This window comes from Saccoglossus kowalevskii, chromosome 2 (assembly GCF_978046115.1).
Source record: "Saccoglossus kowalevskii chromosome 2, keSacKowa6.1, whole genome shotgun sequence".
NCBI lineage: Eukaryota > Metazoa > Hemichordata > Enteropneusta > Harrimaniidae > Saccoglossus > Saccoglossus kowalevskii.
The window spans coordinates 32,097,880-32,116,776 of NC_140642.1; the positions used below are offsets into that span (position 1 = coordinate 32,097,880).

Sequence of the window (18,897 nt, forward strand, 5' to 3'; positions counted from 1 at the left end):
CCCTGGGATTGAGCAGTCCCTTTTTAAAATGATATTTGAATATGTCACATTTCTTGAGAGCACTGTGCAAGTATCGTTTCATACAGCCACAGTCTCTCTATAGAGGAATAGAGGGACTGCGATACAGCCAACAGGGCTTACCTGCTCCCTGGTATACAAACACAGTTCATCTCTACCCACAATGCAACATTTCAACAACTTACACTGATTTGAACAAATTAACATACGTTTTACACTATTAAGCATGTTACTGAAATATTTCCCTTTGTATATTCCGGCTATGAAAAACTATTATCACAGGGAAAACTTATTATATCGGTATATGACTTTTTCTATCATCTTTCATCTAGCAACATTTTCAGAACTAAATAGCTCCTCATAGAAATTGACCAGTGAAAAAACAAAAAACAAAAAAAATATCAGGCTCTCATTTCTCAAAAAAATGTTCCCTTATTGTTTTTTTTTAAATATTTTGTATCTTTATGACATGGAGAAGATGACAATTTTTAATTAGGCCTGAAACTCCTTCAGAAACAAAAGTTTTGTACAGCCACACAGACAGACAAACACACAGACAGACTAAACTCATTGCATGGAATATAGAAGATCACTTTTAATGTGTTTCTATTTTCATCAATATAGATTTATCCAATTTACATAATTACATTAAAACATACTTTTAATATTATCCATCTACATCACTTCAGATTATTTTTCAAGACCCTTTTACACAATTCAACATAGTCCAATATTTGGTTCATTTTGACATATGGATCTTTAGCAGATTCATCCCAATGTCGCATCTTCAATATCGCCTCAAAATTAGGATTCTTCTCAAACTCATCAGCTTCTTCTCTGGTCATGGGACCCCCTTGATGAACCAGAGTCATTTTACTGGCCACGGTTAAGTCTGAAAATAAAAGGTATTATTGATTGTGTGTACTGTAGAATACTTTATCTCAGCTGAAATTAATTTTCACTGAAAAAGCTTTTTGGGTGTTTTGGTTTGGAATATATTTTCACTGATTTTTGATGAGTTGAATGTGAAATATAAGAAACAAAGTATATTCGCTGGATTTTATTAATAAATAGTGAAAATAAATTCCAAGCGAAAATAAAGTATTCTACAGTACGTGAAACATTAATCTCAAAACAAGATAAAAACAAAAAAGTGTGTAAAAATTATATTTTTTAATCTGAAATATTAAAAGTAGATATACTGCTATGATCTTGACTTTTTCACACATTTCATTTTGGGAGTACTTGTGGTTCTTAGTCAATAGACTACCTACAGTGCTAATTGACCTTCAAGGATGAACAAACTCTTAAACTCACTGAGTGCCTAAAAATCAAATTTAAATTCATAGTTTGCATTAAATTAATCGTTTGATTGGCAAAATTTTTGGTGTATTTTTTCCCATAATGTCTTTGATAATTTTGGACCAAATGGACTTAATTTTCTATTTAATATGGGAATAATTAAAAGGGTTTATTTTGTGAAAAGCCACAGCAGTAAAAGTGAGAGATGTGGCTAGCTGGTGGGTGATGCAACTAACTACTGGGTGATGTAGATAATTGGTGTGTGATGCAACTAACTGGTGGGTGATGCAGCTAACTAGCGGATGATGCAACTACTACTGGGTGATGTAGATAATTGGTGGGTGATGCAACTACTACTGGGTGATGTAGATAATTGGTGGGTGATGCAACTAACTGGTGGGTGATGCAGCTAACTAGCGGGTGATGCAACTACTACTGGGTGATGTAGATAATTGGTGGGTGATGCAACTACTACTGGGTGATGTAGATAATTGGTGGGTGATGCAACTACTACTGGGTGATGTAGATAATTGGTGGGTGATGCGACTACTACTGGGTGATGTAGATAATTGGAGGGTGATGCAGTTAAATACTGGGTGATGCAGCTAACTACTGGGTGATGCAATTAACTGTAGGGCGATGCAGACAATAGGTGGATGATGTGGCTAACAGGTAGGTGATGCCTCTAACTGTGTGATTGCATCTTGATAAAAAACACATTTTATATAGTTTTGGCAACAAACAATATTTATTCAATGCAATGATGAAAAACAAATACTGGCATGTTTTTGTGCTGAATTTTTTGATAAATCACGTTTTCATCAAGATCCATATTGCTTCTTTGACTTTAATCATTTCTCTTGTATGTCAAAATACACTGAGAATACCATTCTGAAGTGATTATACAAAAAATGAGAATTGAACTTACTATCATTATACTTCTTGTCTGTAGCGACAAGGTACCTCTTAGCACTAACATGCCCTCTCACAATATCTGTTACACTTGATGGAAAACCAAGGTTTTTTAGGTAATCTTCACCTACGATGTCGTGATCAGCTGTTCCAAGTTGAACATCACCCGTAATCATTCTCTGCATTCCTCTGTCTATTCCAAGCACATGGCCAATATCGTGAAATAGTGCGCCCAAAATTACCTGCGGAACATGTAAAAACAATACATGTACTATTATTTTCACCTTACAGTGATCAACCGGGTAAAACTTGGATTATATGAATCAAAATCATAAATTAGATCTGGTATTATTTTATTTGAAAGATTAATTTATTTTTTATTTTTAAGGTTTACTTCTGACAAATCTAATTTGAAAATATATTCTCCATATGCATATGATTTGAGGCTATGATGTTGCGGTTTTTACCAGCAAACATTAGAAATGTTGCTAAAAATAGTAGAAGCATAATTGGTACTTTGTCTGTGAAAACATTATCCACTTGACAAAACTAATATGCACCGGTAGTATTAAGGCCACACAAGAAATATTTATGTTTCTGGTCATCATGTTCATCAGTTATGATGTGCATCCTGGCTTTTTTAAGGTTTTTGTCAGAAATTTAGAAAAAATAAATAAAAACACTTATATAAAAAAATTAAAAAATTAAAAAAATTACGCATTCACACTCATTTTGGAGTTGACCAGAAATATTTTTCTTTTCTACGACGTTAAAAATCTGAAAAAAATATTTTCTCTAAAATTATTTTGTGTTGACTAAAAAATTTGAGATAGATCATTACCCCTTATTTAAACAACCTTAAACGTTAAAAGTTATTTGTGACATTCAACCTTGATAAAATAGGAAAGAAATTTATCACAATATAGATTTTCTAAATTATTATACATTACATGACGCCATAGTTGAAGATTCTTTTATAAATAATATTAAAACGGGAGAGTCGTCACCTGCGCATGCGTCAGATGGCCATAGTCACAGTCAGTTGGCGCAAACATGATAATAAAATAAATACGATATTTACTATATGGGGGCCGCCATATTGAATGCAGCATAAACTAAATAAGGGACAAGTTGTGAAACGCGTTTTCAGATTCCTACAAATATGGACAAAGATACCAATCTTTCACAAAAATACGATCCGTTGGGATTATATTAAGCCAACTGATAAAAAAATTCGACCAAATTCGGCGTTTTTGTGAGGAAAAAATCCCTTGCATACGAAAACCTAATTACACGAAGAACATAGAACACTTTCCTGGGGTATTTAAAACCGAAATTGTCATCTGACTGTTAGGCTGTCGCTGATTGGCTGCTGAGCTGGAATGAAAATTTTTGGTTTCAAATACCCCAGGAAAGTAAATAAATAAAAATAAATATTGTATTTATTTTATTATCACGTGTACGCCAGCTGACTGTGGCCATAGTGTGTCATTGTCTACAAACAAGCGCCTACTCATGAGCCGTTGCGTTATTAAAAGTGTGTGTTGTTATCATCGCTTGGGACTTAGGTGACGACCCTCTCACTCAAACTTTTCACCACCACCAGTTCCCTCTTTTCATCACAAAATAGCCCTGTTTATAGTCTGAAAACAAAAACCATCAAATTTTTTGAGTAAAATCTGAAATTCTGTTGGCTCTAAAATTATAAAGATCCAGAAATATTGAAGAATATAAAAAAAAAAAAAAGTACAAACATTTTTTTTTTGAGAAAGTCTGGTGGTGAAAAGGTTAATCTAATCCCCCTGTCTACAATTGTGCGATATAAATCAATATGGGACAGACATATAAAACCAAATGTAAACATGCTCAAATCTATCTTTTATGTGTGTTTTTACTACACAAGATTTAGTTTTTATCTGGCCTGTATCTGACCATAAAATATTAATTTAAATAAAATATAAAAATAATTTTTAATATTGTTCTAGTGCTTGTCTCACAAGTCAAGAATAAAAAGTATTACTACAGCATGATTGCGAAAATCAATTCCCCCAGTTCAAGTCATCGTGACCTCTCAGTGACCTCAGTGTCTTCGTGACGTGACTGTCACAGGACATACAGTTTAGTGCTATGCCCACTAAATGCCCCTAAAAACATTAAATTGCAGATTTCAGATAATGTGTTGATATCTGCAGTTCTGTCGCGCTCTGATTTCGATTCTAAATAGCAAGGGAAGAAATGTCGGCACATTTAAGAAAAATAAAAATGCATAGATAAGATACCGGGAAAAATTTCGTTCGTTGCTCACATTCATGCAGCCACCCCCATAATTTCATATGGTTGTCTCCTTACCTCCTCGGGATATCCATCTTTGTTGGCCAGCATAGCACATTGCACGGCGTGTTCACTTTGCGTCACTGGTTCACCGATATAGTCCACATCGCCATGTTTACGATATAAAGCGAACACCTCGTCGGTCGTGGATTCGATTCTCGCTTTAGTTGACGCGTCTTCCATTTTCAAAGAAACCGACTAAGACACACCTGAGTTGTGCTGTAGCGCGTGTACGTGTGTACGCCTGGTGTGTACGTTAAATATCACTGTCGACCCGGGAGCAGAACACGGGTGTTCACTTCGTTTCGTGCTCAGTGAATCTGTCAGTGTGTTGCGACAGCCATCACAGATGGTCGATACACGAGTACCGTTTACGATATGTGTAGCTTTTACGCTAAAGTGACTGATAGGTCACGAGATAAAGTGTCGTGATAATTTCGACTCGCCAGTTTATGGGGCGGACATCGTCTTGTTTACACAACTTTATAAGTTTTTATTATTAATCATGCACAATATATATCTATATATATTTATATATATATATAAAATCAAAGTGCTAATTACTAATTAGACGTGGTGACTCAGGAGATAAAAACAATGCAGGATCAAATAATAAAAATTGGGTTTTCTCATATTCATTATCTAAACATTAGACATATATATTGGAAAACCTACAAACCTCTCCTATATGGCGCGCCCTCTAGTGACGAAGAGCTTCTATGACGTAAATGTTCAAATCGTCGATATATTGTAGTCGTTCAATAATGAATATTATGTTTTGAGGTAAATTTCACTATATTCTAGATGACTAACAACTACACAATCAAACACAGTTGCCGAGTTTAAATCACATTGCCTTTTTTATTTACGCCATTGCGACGTCGTGGAATCGTTTCACCATGAGAGGGCGCGATTTATAAAAATAAGAATAGCAGGCTGGTATTCCAATGTGTGCTCTGAGCGACAGAAAGCTGGATTGGTTAGGATGTTCATTGTAGATACTCTCAGCGCAACAAAGGTATTCTTCTTATCATTATATAATTATTTATAAATTTTCCAGGTTTTCCAAGTTGGCAGGTTGGACTCAACTGCTATTGAAATTTATATATATTTATTAGAGATGATGGGAACGCGTCGCCACTGTGAGAAGACACGCCCCCGTCACACCACATCTTATAGAAGTCGGAGGCGGGTCTGTAATCAAGTTAATCCCGCCTTAGTATGTGACTTTACACACAACTTGTCTGTCTTCTCAAACAGCATTGGAACTTTTCATACAACTTATCCATCTTCTCAGAAATTTTCACCACTTCGCAGCCGACTTTTCAGACACACCAAACAACTTTCTAGTCTTTCAAAGCAACATTTCTGACATTTGGGACAGCATCCCAGCATTTCAAGGCAACTTTTATGACTTGCAGACGACTTTATTTTCTTCTCAAAAGCAACTATCTGACACAAACTTCTTCGCAAACTTTCTTGAAATGCAATTTTTGACTTTTAGATGTCTTTCTTGTCTTCTTAACTAAAGTAGTTTCAGAATTTTTCCGTTTTCTAATGAAGGCTTCACTACTTTGCATCCCGATCCCAAATAACTTTTTTTGCCCCAAAGCAACCTTTTTGATTTTGCACATGACTTCCCTGTCTTCTCAACCCGCTTTGCAAACTTTATAGACCTGCCATTCAAAGCAACTCTACGCACACAAATTTTCTTGTCTTCTGAAACAGATTTGCGAACGTTTCGGGCTACTTGTCTACTTTACAATGCAACATTCACGACTTTGATGGCAATTTACCTGACCTCCCAAACAGCATGTTAGCCACACACAAAAATAATAAATATATTTCAATTATTCAAAGTATGGATGCTGGAGTATGCAATCTTGAGTTCGTAGGGTGGTGGTGGAAACATTTTCGTCCATGTATTCACGGGGCTGCACTGGCAAATCATGGGACAATTGTCACAGGAACACCAAGCAAATTGTTCACAGACTTCCGTGTAATTTGAAATAAAACTATCATCCGAACAAGGGGCATCGTCGACGATATACTCTCATCACTCACACTGGACTGATCTGAATCGTCACAGTATACCGTACTTCCCTGATTATAAGCCCGGAGGCATGAACACGTAAAGGAAAAGTAAGGGATGAGCTTGTACTCGAGGACCAACTCAGAAAAAATGATTTTGTTTTGGGGTTAAGCACTGTAATCATCTTGCAAACAACGAAAAATTATCCAAAAAAAATATTCATTCACCACGCCGGGCTCGGGAAAATAATATTTATTTTTAAAAAAAATGCGTCATTGATTTGAACAATGAAGAAACAAACATGTTCATAAAAAGCACACACATTTTATTACAATACGATTTACATACCGTCTGAATTTACGGTGAAATAATGGGTAGGGTCTGTGAGGAAACAGTGGACGAAGGCATATATCATTCTTCGTTTTGGTATGTTTTCGATCGTACGCAAACTCTCGACGCAAAAAATTTTTCCACCATGAGGTTTTTCAGCACGATTTGACCTGGAACAACTTCCTTTGACATAACAGGTCATCTCTTTCATTAACCAATCAAAAAGATGTGTCGTAATGATGAAATTTTCCGATTATTGACGATGATTTTTTAGCGCAATGCGGAAGTGAATTACCGCAATGTTAAAATGCGATCTGTAGCATTGATTGCAACGAAAAAACGATGATTTTTTTTCCTAAAAATTGGCGATTCGCAATTTCCGAAATATAAACGACGGTTAATAGTAACCGTGGGTAAACTGAGTGTGGAGGAAGAATTTAAACACCTTTCTCGGTCGCCAACATGTCTCATCGTTCAAACCCTAGGTTTTTCCACAGGGAACCCAGGAACTATAATCAACTGTAATACGCAGTCTCTATGAGCAGGGGGGGGGGGTATCGGTTGGTATCTAGTGTAAGAAATAGACAAGGGATGAAGGCTCCAGCCAGCTCACATTTTTTAAACTCGAAAAAACAGACGAAAAAAATAAAAAATAAAATCTAAAAAAAATACCAGGTTAAAGAATATTAGTTGCTCCTTCGAATTTCGTCAAAGCCTTACCTACATTTTACCGATATCTGCAGAATAAATCAAGAAAACTACACAAATTGACTCCATTTAGGAATTCCTAACGGTTAGTCCGAACGCACGACACCGTTGGAGGCGTGGCCTGTTCAGCATTTGTCAACAACCAATCACAAGACTGGTTACGAACCAGTTGAGCAAGGCTAACCGAGTCGTGAACTCCATGTGACAAATACTGAACAGGCCACGCCTCCAACTGTGCCATGCGTTCGGGCAAACCGTTAGGAATTCCTAAATGGAGTAAATTTCTGTAGTTTTCTTGATTTATTCTGCAGATATCGGTAAAATGTAGCTAAGGCTTTGGCGAAATTTGAAGGAGCAACTAATATTCTTCAACCTGGTATTTTTTTAGATTTTATTTTTCATTCTTTTCGTCTGTTTTTTCGAGTTTAAAAAATGTTAGCTGGCTGGAGCCTTCATCCCTTGTCTATTTCTTACACTAGATACCAGCCGATACCCCCCCCCCCCCCTGCTCATAGAGACTGCGTATTACAGTTGATTATAGTTCCTGGGTTCCCTGTGGTTTTTCATGATAGTCTCAAAGTAAACCATGCCCAATAACCAGGTACACGCCTAGACGATCACATTTTTGGCTTTTCGAAGGCTACTACTCAAAGAAATATGGATTACTCCAGAATTGCAACATCGATGTTCATCCTGAGTAAATGACAGAATAGAAACGATGCGAATCACGTTGTGTACGTTCGCCATGCACTCTGAACTTGAAATTAATGCGAGTTTTCTCATAAAACTAAAAGCATGAACCAAACTAACATGCCAATCACGATTATTATGAAATGAAACACACCTTTACAGGTATGTTTTAAAGAATATCGTCGACGCCCAGTAAAAACACTCTGAGCTTATAATCGTGAATGCTCTCAACTCGATAAATACCAAGTAAAAACATAGGGATGGGCTTCATACTCGAGAGGGGCTTACGATCGGGGAAGTACGGTACTTTAACGCAATTGGGCTTTCACTCTCAGAATACTGTGGTTCAAACGCACAAGGCTCTAACCCAAGTTTTAAAAAGCACATTGTGCATATAAAAGTTGAGTTTATACTAATAGTACACAATGCTTGGCAGCATGAACGGCTATGTACAATGGCGTATACGAATGCGATCAGATACTAAAACGTCATAGCTTTGAAAAGTACCCGGATGTTAAATATGTTCGTTCGTTAATTATTCCCCTCCATGAATGGCCTCCATGGCAAGCACTTCAAATGCCTATCCAAGCTACAGTTATAATTAAAACAAAATTAAACCACTGCAATATTATTTCGAATACAGTTTAGAATATACACAACTATAAATTAAGGCCGCATTTAGGTTCCCTTTAAAGTCTCTGTTCAATATTCATTATAATATCGACATAGAGGGCGGTGTTTAAAATGCACTGACATTACTTCTTCCAGTTGTCTGATTGTAAACACATCAGGGCTCCTTAGAAAAAAATATTCCAGTGGATGTTTTAAGTGTTTTTATGAAAACGCTTCGGGATGTTTTTTGAACACATCATATTTTTCAAGTGTTTATAATCAGACACCTGGATTTTTTTTTAAACTTAGGATACGTTTTCAAAAAGTATAACCACTGATCTATGAGGAACTTATATGAGAAAGCTATACAAAGAACGAGTCTGGGAGAATGCCTTCACACCGTCATATATACGACAAAGCACTGAATAGAGCTTACTAGTATTGAGTTGAGGCGAATGATAAAAATCACGGTTACTAGAAGAACCGTCACGGTACCAATTCACTTCTATGAAGAAAAGAGTTTTTTTACATTTATTTCTCGTTTTCGTCGAATTATCGTGGTATAACTCGTTAATCACAAATCGTACGTAGCCGAATATCTCGTGACATTTACACGACGCTGACCATAAGTGTGGGTGTTGCAATAAAACCCCGCGGCTACTCGTGTGATTAATTATGCAAATTGTATGCAGGAAGCAATATCTATTGCTATAAAAAAAACAGTCGGTAATTAGTCCTAAGTAATAGTTCGTCATAACCAGATGTTTGGATCCATGACCTTTACAGATTCATCAGTAGTTTCTGTGAAGCCCGAATATATTTAAATTACAAAATATGATATTAGTACTGAGACTGCTCTACTGATTACATCACTTCTGTGCATTGTTAAAGCGGGGGAGTCGAACCTTTGCGTTTTAGCGTGTGTTGTTATCAAGGGGGGGAGTTGCATGACACGATTGGTTGAAATAATCGTCTTATTTGCATAAATTAATATTCATGAGCAATGAAAAACTCGTCTTTTCAGTAAAATTGTGCCAAAATGCTTTCCGATAGCATACATGTTAGTTCTAAATTGATTGATTCTATCGTTTCGTGCTGAAAAAAATTATCGGAAAAATTATGTAAAGGTATTTTTTGAGACACGTTTTCGATCGAAATCCAGCTAACTGTTGAAAGTAAGCACAGGTTTTCTCTTTACCATGATCATAGCAAGTTACGAAATTAATGGAGAATGCAGAGGCACGTTTATATTTCACTCTAGTACTATTGCTCAAAATTGCTCAAAATGTTTTCGGTGACTTTTATCAGTGACAAGTTACCTAATTAGTATGCATTTCGAGAAACCACAGTGTGTGTGCATGCGCAGTTTGAAATGGAACATTGAAGATAATATTTGGTAATCGTAGTCCTAAATAACTATTAAAAATAGCTAGACGTTTCGAGCAATGGCTCTTTATCGATAGCATAGAAGCAATCGATAAAGAGCCATTGCTCGAAACGTCTAGCTATTTTTAATACAGTAGTTATTTAGGACTACGATTACCAAATATTATCTTCAATATATCATACTTATCAGTCCGAGCAGCTTTTACTTATTTGAAATGGAACAGTTTTGAACGCAATAAAATCACGCATAGAACTCGGGCTCCAGCAAGAAATTGTGGCGTCAAACTGGTTGTCGGTTGAATTGTTTTGCAATAGACATAATTTTGGAGCCTGTTTTTGTCTATGAAATGTTTCTGAGTTTTGTTGAGGATTATTCTGTAAAGAAATTGCTTAAATTATTTCATCTGTTCGTAAACGGGACGTTGTTGCTTTGACGGTGGGCTACGGAAACGTTCCATTCAGATCGGATGGCTCCCTCTCGTGCCAATCCCCCCCCCCCCACTGGTTGTTATCGTCGCTTGGGACTCAATTCCCACGCGTGCGCAGGTGACGACCTTCCTGCTTTAACTTTGTTCAATTTAATTTAATTCAGAAAGCCATAACAGCAAAGAATGGTTGAATCCATTTTTTCATCAATAAAAGTTTTCGGCCATATTTGTTCGAGTGGAAAGCTTTTAAACTAAATGAAATCTACACAATGAATGAATCACAAAACCAAAATGTATGTGTTTAACATATTTATTTCAAAATATTGTCTGTGACCGACAGACTTTGTCTATAGTTCCGAAATATTTGCACATAAAAATAATGTAAACAAAGGTCAGCCAGTAATGGACAATCTTTTAAAACAAAGTACTAGTAGGTAGGGCAAAAAAAAAACTAATGTTGCCCTCAAGTCGGAAAATTGAAAAATTCGGTCGGTCGGTCGGTCGGTCGGTCGGTTTTTTTTTTCAAAACTCGTGAAAACTAAGGGTATCGTTAATAGCCGAGGTATATGGGAATCAATCAAACACATGCTAGATATTAAAATCAATGTGTTTCTTTCAGTCTTTTGTATTTTTTTATTTCCATCAGCACATTGTTTTGGTCACCCGTTAGTTTTTTCTTTTCCTTAAACAACATTGTCCTCTTCAACACCTCTGTCCTCAGCTCTTGTCACGTTTTGTAAATTCAATAAAATTTTGTGCATTTGATGTATTAAAAATTATATTTACTACAACAAACGTATTGTTTTTGATTCAAAATAATGCTTTTATTTAATACTTGGTGCGGCGATATTTTTAATATTGTTCACCAACTATCCGTCGAATCGCAAAATGGCCTGAAATGCAAAAGACGTGTTTGCTTTTCAGACTTCATAGTATTCGGAACATGTCATCAGATCAGAGAAATACAGATCAACCGGAGGTTCGATGTCGCCACTTATCCCCGGGACCCTGGGGATCAAACAACGGTCCGCGGTCGTTAATTTTTTTATAGAGAAAACACTTTTTTACTGCTTAAAATGGTGAGTTTTTAATATTTGGGCTTATTAAAAAAAAAATAACGTGACCCTATATTTTAATATTTTTCGGTCGGTCGCTGAGGGCAACAAATGAGTTGTTCCGACCTTACAACATTCAGGGCAATCTCAATAACAAAATCCCGATGGTTTTCATTGCAAGACTTGTTTCTACTATCATATGATATTTAACGGGATGACGCAGAAATGTGACAATTTAAACACCAGGGAGCTAGTGAGTAAATGTTGAATTATAAGTCCGCTGGTCCACGGGCAATTCCATCGCCGATTTTATATATATTACATCAAAATACGATTCTGGGATGTATACAACTTAGGATTTAACTCTCGTCAGCGAAAATGGTCAAATGACATTTGAATTTGAATGTTTTAGTATGATTTCTTTAGAATTGGGCCAACATTAATGTTATTCCCAGTTGTGTTATGTCGTTCGTTTTATTAAAATTTGAAACCAAATATTGCGCTTTAATAGTGACTACTCAAATTGTATCGAAGGGTGATGCAGAACTGGATTTAAGAGTAATATCCAGCATGAAAAAAAAACAAGTCATTCACTACTGATCCGTGCACAAGCCTCCAAAAAGCTTAACCACTGACTTTTAAACAACTTGAAAGAACACAACAGCAGAGTAAATCACATAAAACTGTAACAGTGAATAATTCCAAAAAACACAATATAATTGTTTGCCTGTCCATAGCCGAGGAATGAACCCTCAAAGAAAACTTTTCCTAATTTTCAAATAAAAATGGCCGCAAGATTCAAGCTCAAAAACCATACAATTATTCACAGTCCCTCTATCAGGGACTGTGAATCATTGTTTCAATGTAAAGTTCCGATACCTATTTTTTTTTTTTTTTTTTTTTTTTCAATTTGTTTAATAGACTTATCGATCAAAAAAATACGAAGAGTTTGTAATGACTTCACATTTTCTAAAATTTATACCATCCGCTCCACCCTATTACAAAAACTTCTGTAAAATACTTTATGAGAGAAAAGACTTTTTTGGTATTTTGTGTGGAATTTATTTTCACTGATTTTTTGAAGTCGAGTTGAATGTAAAATATAAGAAAAAGGGTATGTTCACTGGATTTTATTTTTCCAGCTAAAATTGCAAAAAATAATTCCAAGCGAATATAATGTATTTTACAGTAAGTTGATAATATAATACGACCATATATTTACATATCGATTACCCTAATTTCATTTTTTTTAAATCTATTGAACTAACGATATAATCGAATGTAAAACTGATCTTAATGCGACCATCTAACCATATCATCTACTGGCAGTATTCATTCTATTTATTTTAGATACGTCACATGTGTACCTTTATTATATTCAATTAAGTATCGAACTAAGATAGAAAGATTTACTTTATACACACCGACGATCGCTGTGATAATTAGTCACAGTCTATATTGTAATACTTAGGAAGATCAATATACACTACATTCCCTAGACAATTCCTTCCTATGAACCGACAACTATTATTGAAAGCGCATTATATTATCAGGATTATACGGCTTCCGGCAGCTTCAACGTGTGTTAAACATATTGACATGAATTCACCGGCAATCATCAATAGCCATAGAACGCGAATGTAGTGACAAGCTTATTTGTGTTCGTTTCAATTAAGTAAATCCCGTGACGAATCAGGAAGCCGCCTACCAATATATAAGGGGCGGGCCATTCTTTTTTTTCTCCTAGGGTGACTAAGCTAGAATTAAGAAAATAATAATTAGTACTCGTAAAGAAAGTGGGTCACGTGACCTATGCCGTGATTATTCGCCTCCAGCCATTCTAAAATAACCAAAAAGCTCGTCCCTAAATAAAACGTCTGATATACATGTAAATGTGCTCACATATATCTCAGGTTACAACGATGAAACCCCAAGAAATGACAAATTACATGCTTTTCACTTTACTGTACGCTATCCATCCATATAAGTTTGATGATAAATCTAGCTATTTTCACACAAAAACAAGGATAATCATCTTAAGTTTATTATCATGTTTTGGCAATAAAATAACAATAATAATTTGAGGTAATATGCATTATAATATCAATATTAAATTCACTTGTTATCATTTGCATAAAATGTAGTGTCTACATTGACAGTTTATTAAATGTTTTTGTAAACAGCAAATTACGCTTGCAATCCATTTGACCAATCATCGTCAAAGCTTGGAAACAAGAACTATGACGTCATCTTGGAGCATACTCCATTATCAAAGTAGGGGTATGCCGGTACCCATATACCCCTATCCCTTTTAGGGTAAGTATGATATGATTTCTTCTTATGATGCGTGGTACGCTTTTCTGTTGATTTGAAAACTTATTTTTTTGGTATAAATAATATTGTATTATAGGCCATACGGGGAGGTTGGGGCTGGCTCCGAAATAGCGGTAAGAACCACGAATATTATTGTAACCAATGAGTCAAACGCAATTCTAATAATTTATGAAGTTTTTATTGGCGTCTGGATTGAAAAAGTTTGTTGAGATAATTACATATAAATATTGTGATTGTGAAACATGGCCCATAGCAAATCGACACCCTGTCGGTTTCAAATTTCGATTTCTTACTTTAAAATGCGAAATCAAAAACAAAATCAAGTGCGCATATTCATTTTCAGCCAATCAGGCGTGCCGTAACAACGAGTATTTCCTTGATTTACCCAGAACTCTGGGCGAATCCCCCTTGATTCTAGCTGCCGGCCATTTTCGTTCATGAAATCGTCGGATATCATCAGAAAACGCGGGATTTGTGCAGTTTTGAATAAAACCAAGTTAGCGATTATGAACAATCGTTATTAACGTAACACCTGATCCCCTTTTTTGTTTCGCATTTTAAGGTAAGAAATCGAAATTTGAAACCGACAGGGTTCGATTTACTTGGTGCCATGTTTCACAACTTGTTTATTTATGAAGTATAGCGGATGATTTTTTTAATTAGTATTTATTGATTTTCAGCCTCCAAGTGACTGTGCATTATTGGCATGACAATAATCATTGGTTTATTATGTAAAAGCATGGAACTATTGTCCCATATCGTCATGACATTGTATGTTACAGCTCAGACTAGTAATACAATGTATTACTAGTCTGAGGTTACAGTGACGTATTCCGAGAAACGTGTCCTAAAATTTGACCATATTTTTAGAACAATTCCATAATTCCATAACACAATGTCAAAGAATAATTGCATTTTTGACACTTTAAAACCCCGATTTTTGAAATAATCAAGGGCAACAAAATCATCTTCAAAGGAAATCTATGGTAAAAGCGTTATAATAATGACATAATTGCATACTGAAATATCCATCAACATTTTCTCAAAAATTAGGCTGGTGACAGCTAACTTTTTAAAGTCAAAATTCTTATATTGCCCGGGAGTGTCGTTTATTGCAAAATGAATAATTATGGGTATTTTCGTTCATGCGTATTCTTATATCTTAACAATATCTAACACGTCTGCATGAGGGCGTTCGGCTCTTATTGATAACTCCATTGCCGAACCGACCGGCCGAACGCAACATGGTCGCCGTGAAAAAAAAAAAACAGCACAGCATTTGTGAGGCTTGTCAAGTTTTACACAAGTACGTTTAATGTGTTGGTGTAGTGTTGGTAAGACTGATTTTGGAATTTGAGAATGTTGGACACAATATAGTTGGGATGTAGACAGCTATGCAGGAAACCAAATTTGTTCCTAGTGCTACCCAGGACACTGGTTCTGAAATCAGCTAAGTCCCTGTCAAGCGCCGTGATGCTTTCTCCAAATCTAAAGGACCACCACTTAATCGCGATTTGCAAATTCATTAATATTTAATCCATTGTGTAGATTGTGTAGCCTAGTTTTATAGAAAGGCTAATATATGGTAACGTGGTTGGTTGGTTTGGCGGTGACCACTCTAAAGTATCTACTAGTATTTCACAATAAGAACAAACTCTGTGTTCCAATTCTCACTCGGACCCAATTCCATATTCAGTGTTGTGTGTGTTAGTCGATTGTGGGGGAGGTCTGTGTGTTGACAGGGAACACATTAAGCTTTAAGTCACTGCCCATCGGAAGTGTCAAGGTATCTTCAAGTTTCTGACTCTGGTATTGTACCTGTGAATCTAGCAGCACAACAACCAATTCAGCCAGTCAGAGTGATATCGGACACTTATTCATCTGTTCTACAACATTGCCAAACCCCAAATTATTTGAGCAGGATATGTTGCTATGTGTGTACATTTTGACGAAACTCCGATCTCAACCAAGGATGGATGTTCAGCGAACCAAATGGCTGAGATACGGAATTATAATGATCAGATCTATACAAGCGTTAGGGTAGTGAAAGTCCTTGTTAACGTCCTAACCCTTCCCCTCGTAACGGAGAAGGTTTGTTTCAACCCTCGTTCCCTATTGGACGAGCCCGATAAGCCCTTCCAGTTCAATGAGGCATTGCCGTTTGCAGTATCAATGACCATACCCTAGACTGGCCCAGCGGTGAAGATTTTTTTTCAGTTAAATTATAGTAATAACGAAATTTGGGTCAACGCGAAACCGTGATTTCTCGGTTACAGGGGTTATCACCTCTATATTTTTTATCTAATTTAAACTTCATACTGTGCTGGGGTACAAATACCAGGATTGCCCAGGAAATGAAGCGTTTTGGCGCCAGTGAAAAGTGAATAGGCTCATCCAAGGCAACTGAGACACACAACAGAAAAGACTGCAAACATGTTTAGGGTGGTGGTAACATCTGGGGGAATTATCAATAAGACCTAAGCACCCTCTTTGGGCTTAGTTGGAAGCTTCGCTTTCGGGATAAACTCTCGACTTTTTTTTTATTCCAGCTAATTCCAGGTAATCAAAATTCTGTACTTTGCATGCTATTTATTTTTGAAACTTATCTGTTACTCGAGGGAGGTCATAAAATATCTTTTTTTTTAAATTAGTAACTATAAGTAATTTTTTTAGCCTGACATTAGTTATTTTTCCAAGAAAAAAAATACACAGACTACTTGTTTGATGATTCAATAGTACGTCACTTGTATTGCATATCAGTAACAAAGTAAGTAATTTTTCTTACAATAGATTTCTAGCATCGAAAACTTGCACTCCAATGAGCGTGTGTTGTGGTAATAAAGATAACACTTGGTTGAAAATTTAGAAATAAAATAAAATAAATATTGCTTCTATAAAATGACAACAATGCACATAGTACTGATGTGGTCCTATAAAAAGGGAATTTTGGATATTAAATGCGAACCATTTATAATAACCATATTAATAAGTACACTAATTTTCTTTTAAATCTATCTCTGAATCGTGTACGCAGGTGCAACCATGCATCTTTGTGAAAACGACGACTTTGTATTTTCTCATAATATTTATAGCGGGAGGGTCGTCACCTGCGCACGCGCGGGCATTGAGTCCCAAGCGACGATAACAACACACGCTAAAAATGCAAAGGCTCATAGATAGACGCTTGTTTGTAAACACTGACACGCTACGGCCACCTGACGCATGCGCAGGTGACGACTCCCCCACTTTAATCCCACTCAGGCGGCCATTTTTAATTTGAAAATTTGTCTTAACCAGTCATAAGACAATCCGGAAATTACTGTGTATAAGAAGTTAGATGTAACCACCTTTTTTAAAATTACTCAATAGATTATAGTTTATGCTGTGTATTTACACTTTTTATAACAAGTAATATAACTCTCTGCGCCTTGTCTTGATTTTTACAAAGGAACAGAATGACATTTAATTGTGGGCACAATGTTGAATATTTATTCATACGATGCTATAATACACCCTGCAGTAGGTCACTGAAAATACAAGAAAAAAATGCACCATAAGGAAAATATGATATTCCGGTAAAAAATCCGTCAGTAAGCTCGAGTAACATTTTAAAATTTATAAATATTTATTTTACTCTGGGTAATGTCTATTGATTTGCAAAGACGACGTGTACGGCGACACACGGTAATAAAAACTGAGTCAGTCCTCATATGGTGTAGTTGACTACAATTTAATGTTCCTACAGTGTTTCCATGGAAATGGACCTGTGCGTGAGATATACTACTATTAACCAATACATATCAATTCACCATAGGATCGCATCAATCACCATACATGGAGAAAGAACCGGGTGATATGTGGGCGGTAACTCTTTTTCCTGTGCAAGTTTTGAGTTGGTCACCTTTTTTAAAGACAGTCATAAGGGAAGAAGAACCCCCCACCACAATTATAGACATTGAAAATATAATGGTTTACAAATATCAATAATTCCAAACAGTCAGAGATATTAATACTTGTTTCTATAGCACACTGTTGGTGCTAGTGGAATTATGGGTGAACTACCTATTATGGGTGTTGTACTCATTGCCGTGTCTTTCATGTTACAGTGACAGTCCATGCAGGGTCACCTCTATATTTTTAATGTTTTATTTACGTACGTTGATTTTAGTTGCAATGTTTTTATAAATTTGTCACACTGATTGAAATTACTACGCATCATCAATGTATCTCAGGGTTGTAAGTAAAATTACATAAATACGAAAATCTATCACAAAATTCGGCAAATTATCCTTGGTATAAAAACAAACAAACAGACACGTATATTACAACTTAATTGAGGTATCACCGTTTTAAGAGAAAATACACTCGGCACACTAATTCCATAAGAGTTTCTCACTTATACTTATTGTGCCCAAACAAAGTGGAGAATTATGTTGGTTTGAAATGCAGAAAGAAAAACATATTTCTGAGAAGAACTGTTTATAGGCATTCTGTCAACACTTTGGAAATGTTAAAGTTAAACATCACTCTAAACTTCCCAAGAACACAGTATGGATTACCATGCATTATCGCGTAAAGTGTCTTTATATTTCCTCTCATTTTGAATGAGGCCATCATAGTACTCAATATCTTCTCACTTGCAGTTGTTATAATTGTTGATAATTCCATATGGGTTCCGATAACTTTCATCTACTGTAAAACCATTTATTTTCACTGACATTTAATTCCAGTATTTTGATGTTTTGAGCATATTATCTGT

General features: G+C 35.9%; 1 protein-coding gene across 1 annotated transcript; it reads right to left on the reverse strand.

Annotated features, from left to right (window-relative positions):
• Nucleotides 1-594: 594 nt before the first annotated feature.
• Nucleotides 595-4,926, reverse strand: LOC100376109 (HD phosphohydrolase-like). Its single transcript, NM_001184878.1, is given in 3 exon segments — nucleotides 595-910; nucleotides 2,249-2,474; nucleotides 4,582-4,926. Coding segments are annotated over 3 exon segments (603 nt in total). The 5' UTR covers nucleotides 4,747-4,926; the 3' UTR covers nucleotides 595-698.
• Nucleotides 4,927-18,897: the final 13,971 nt, after the last annotated feature.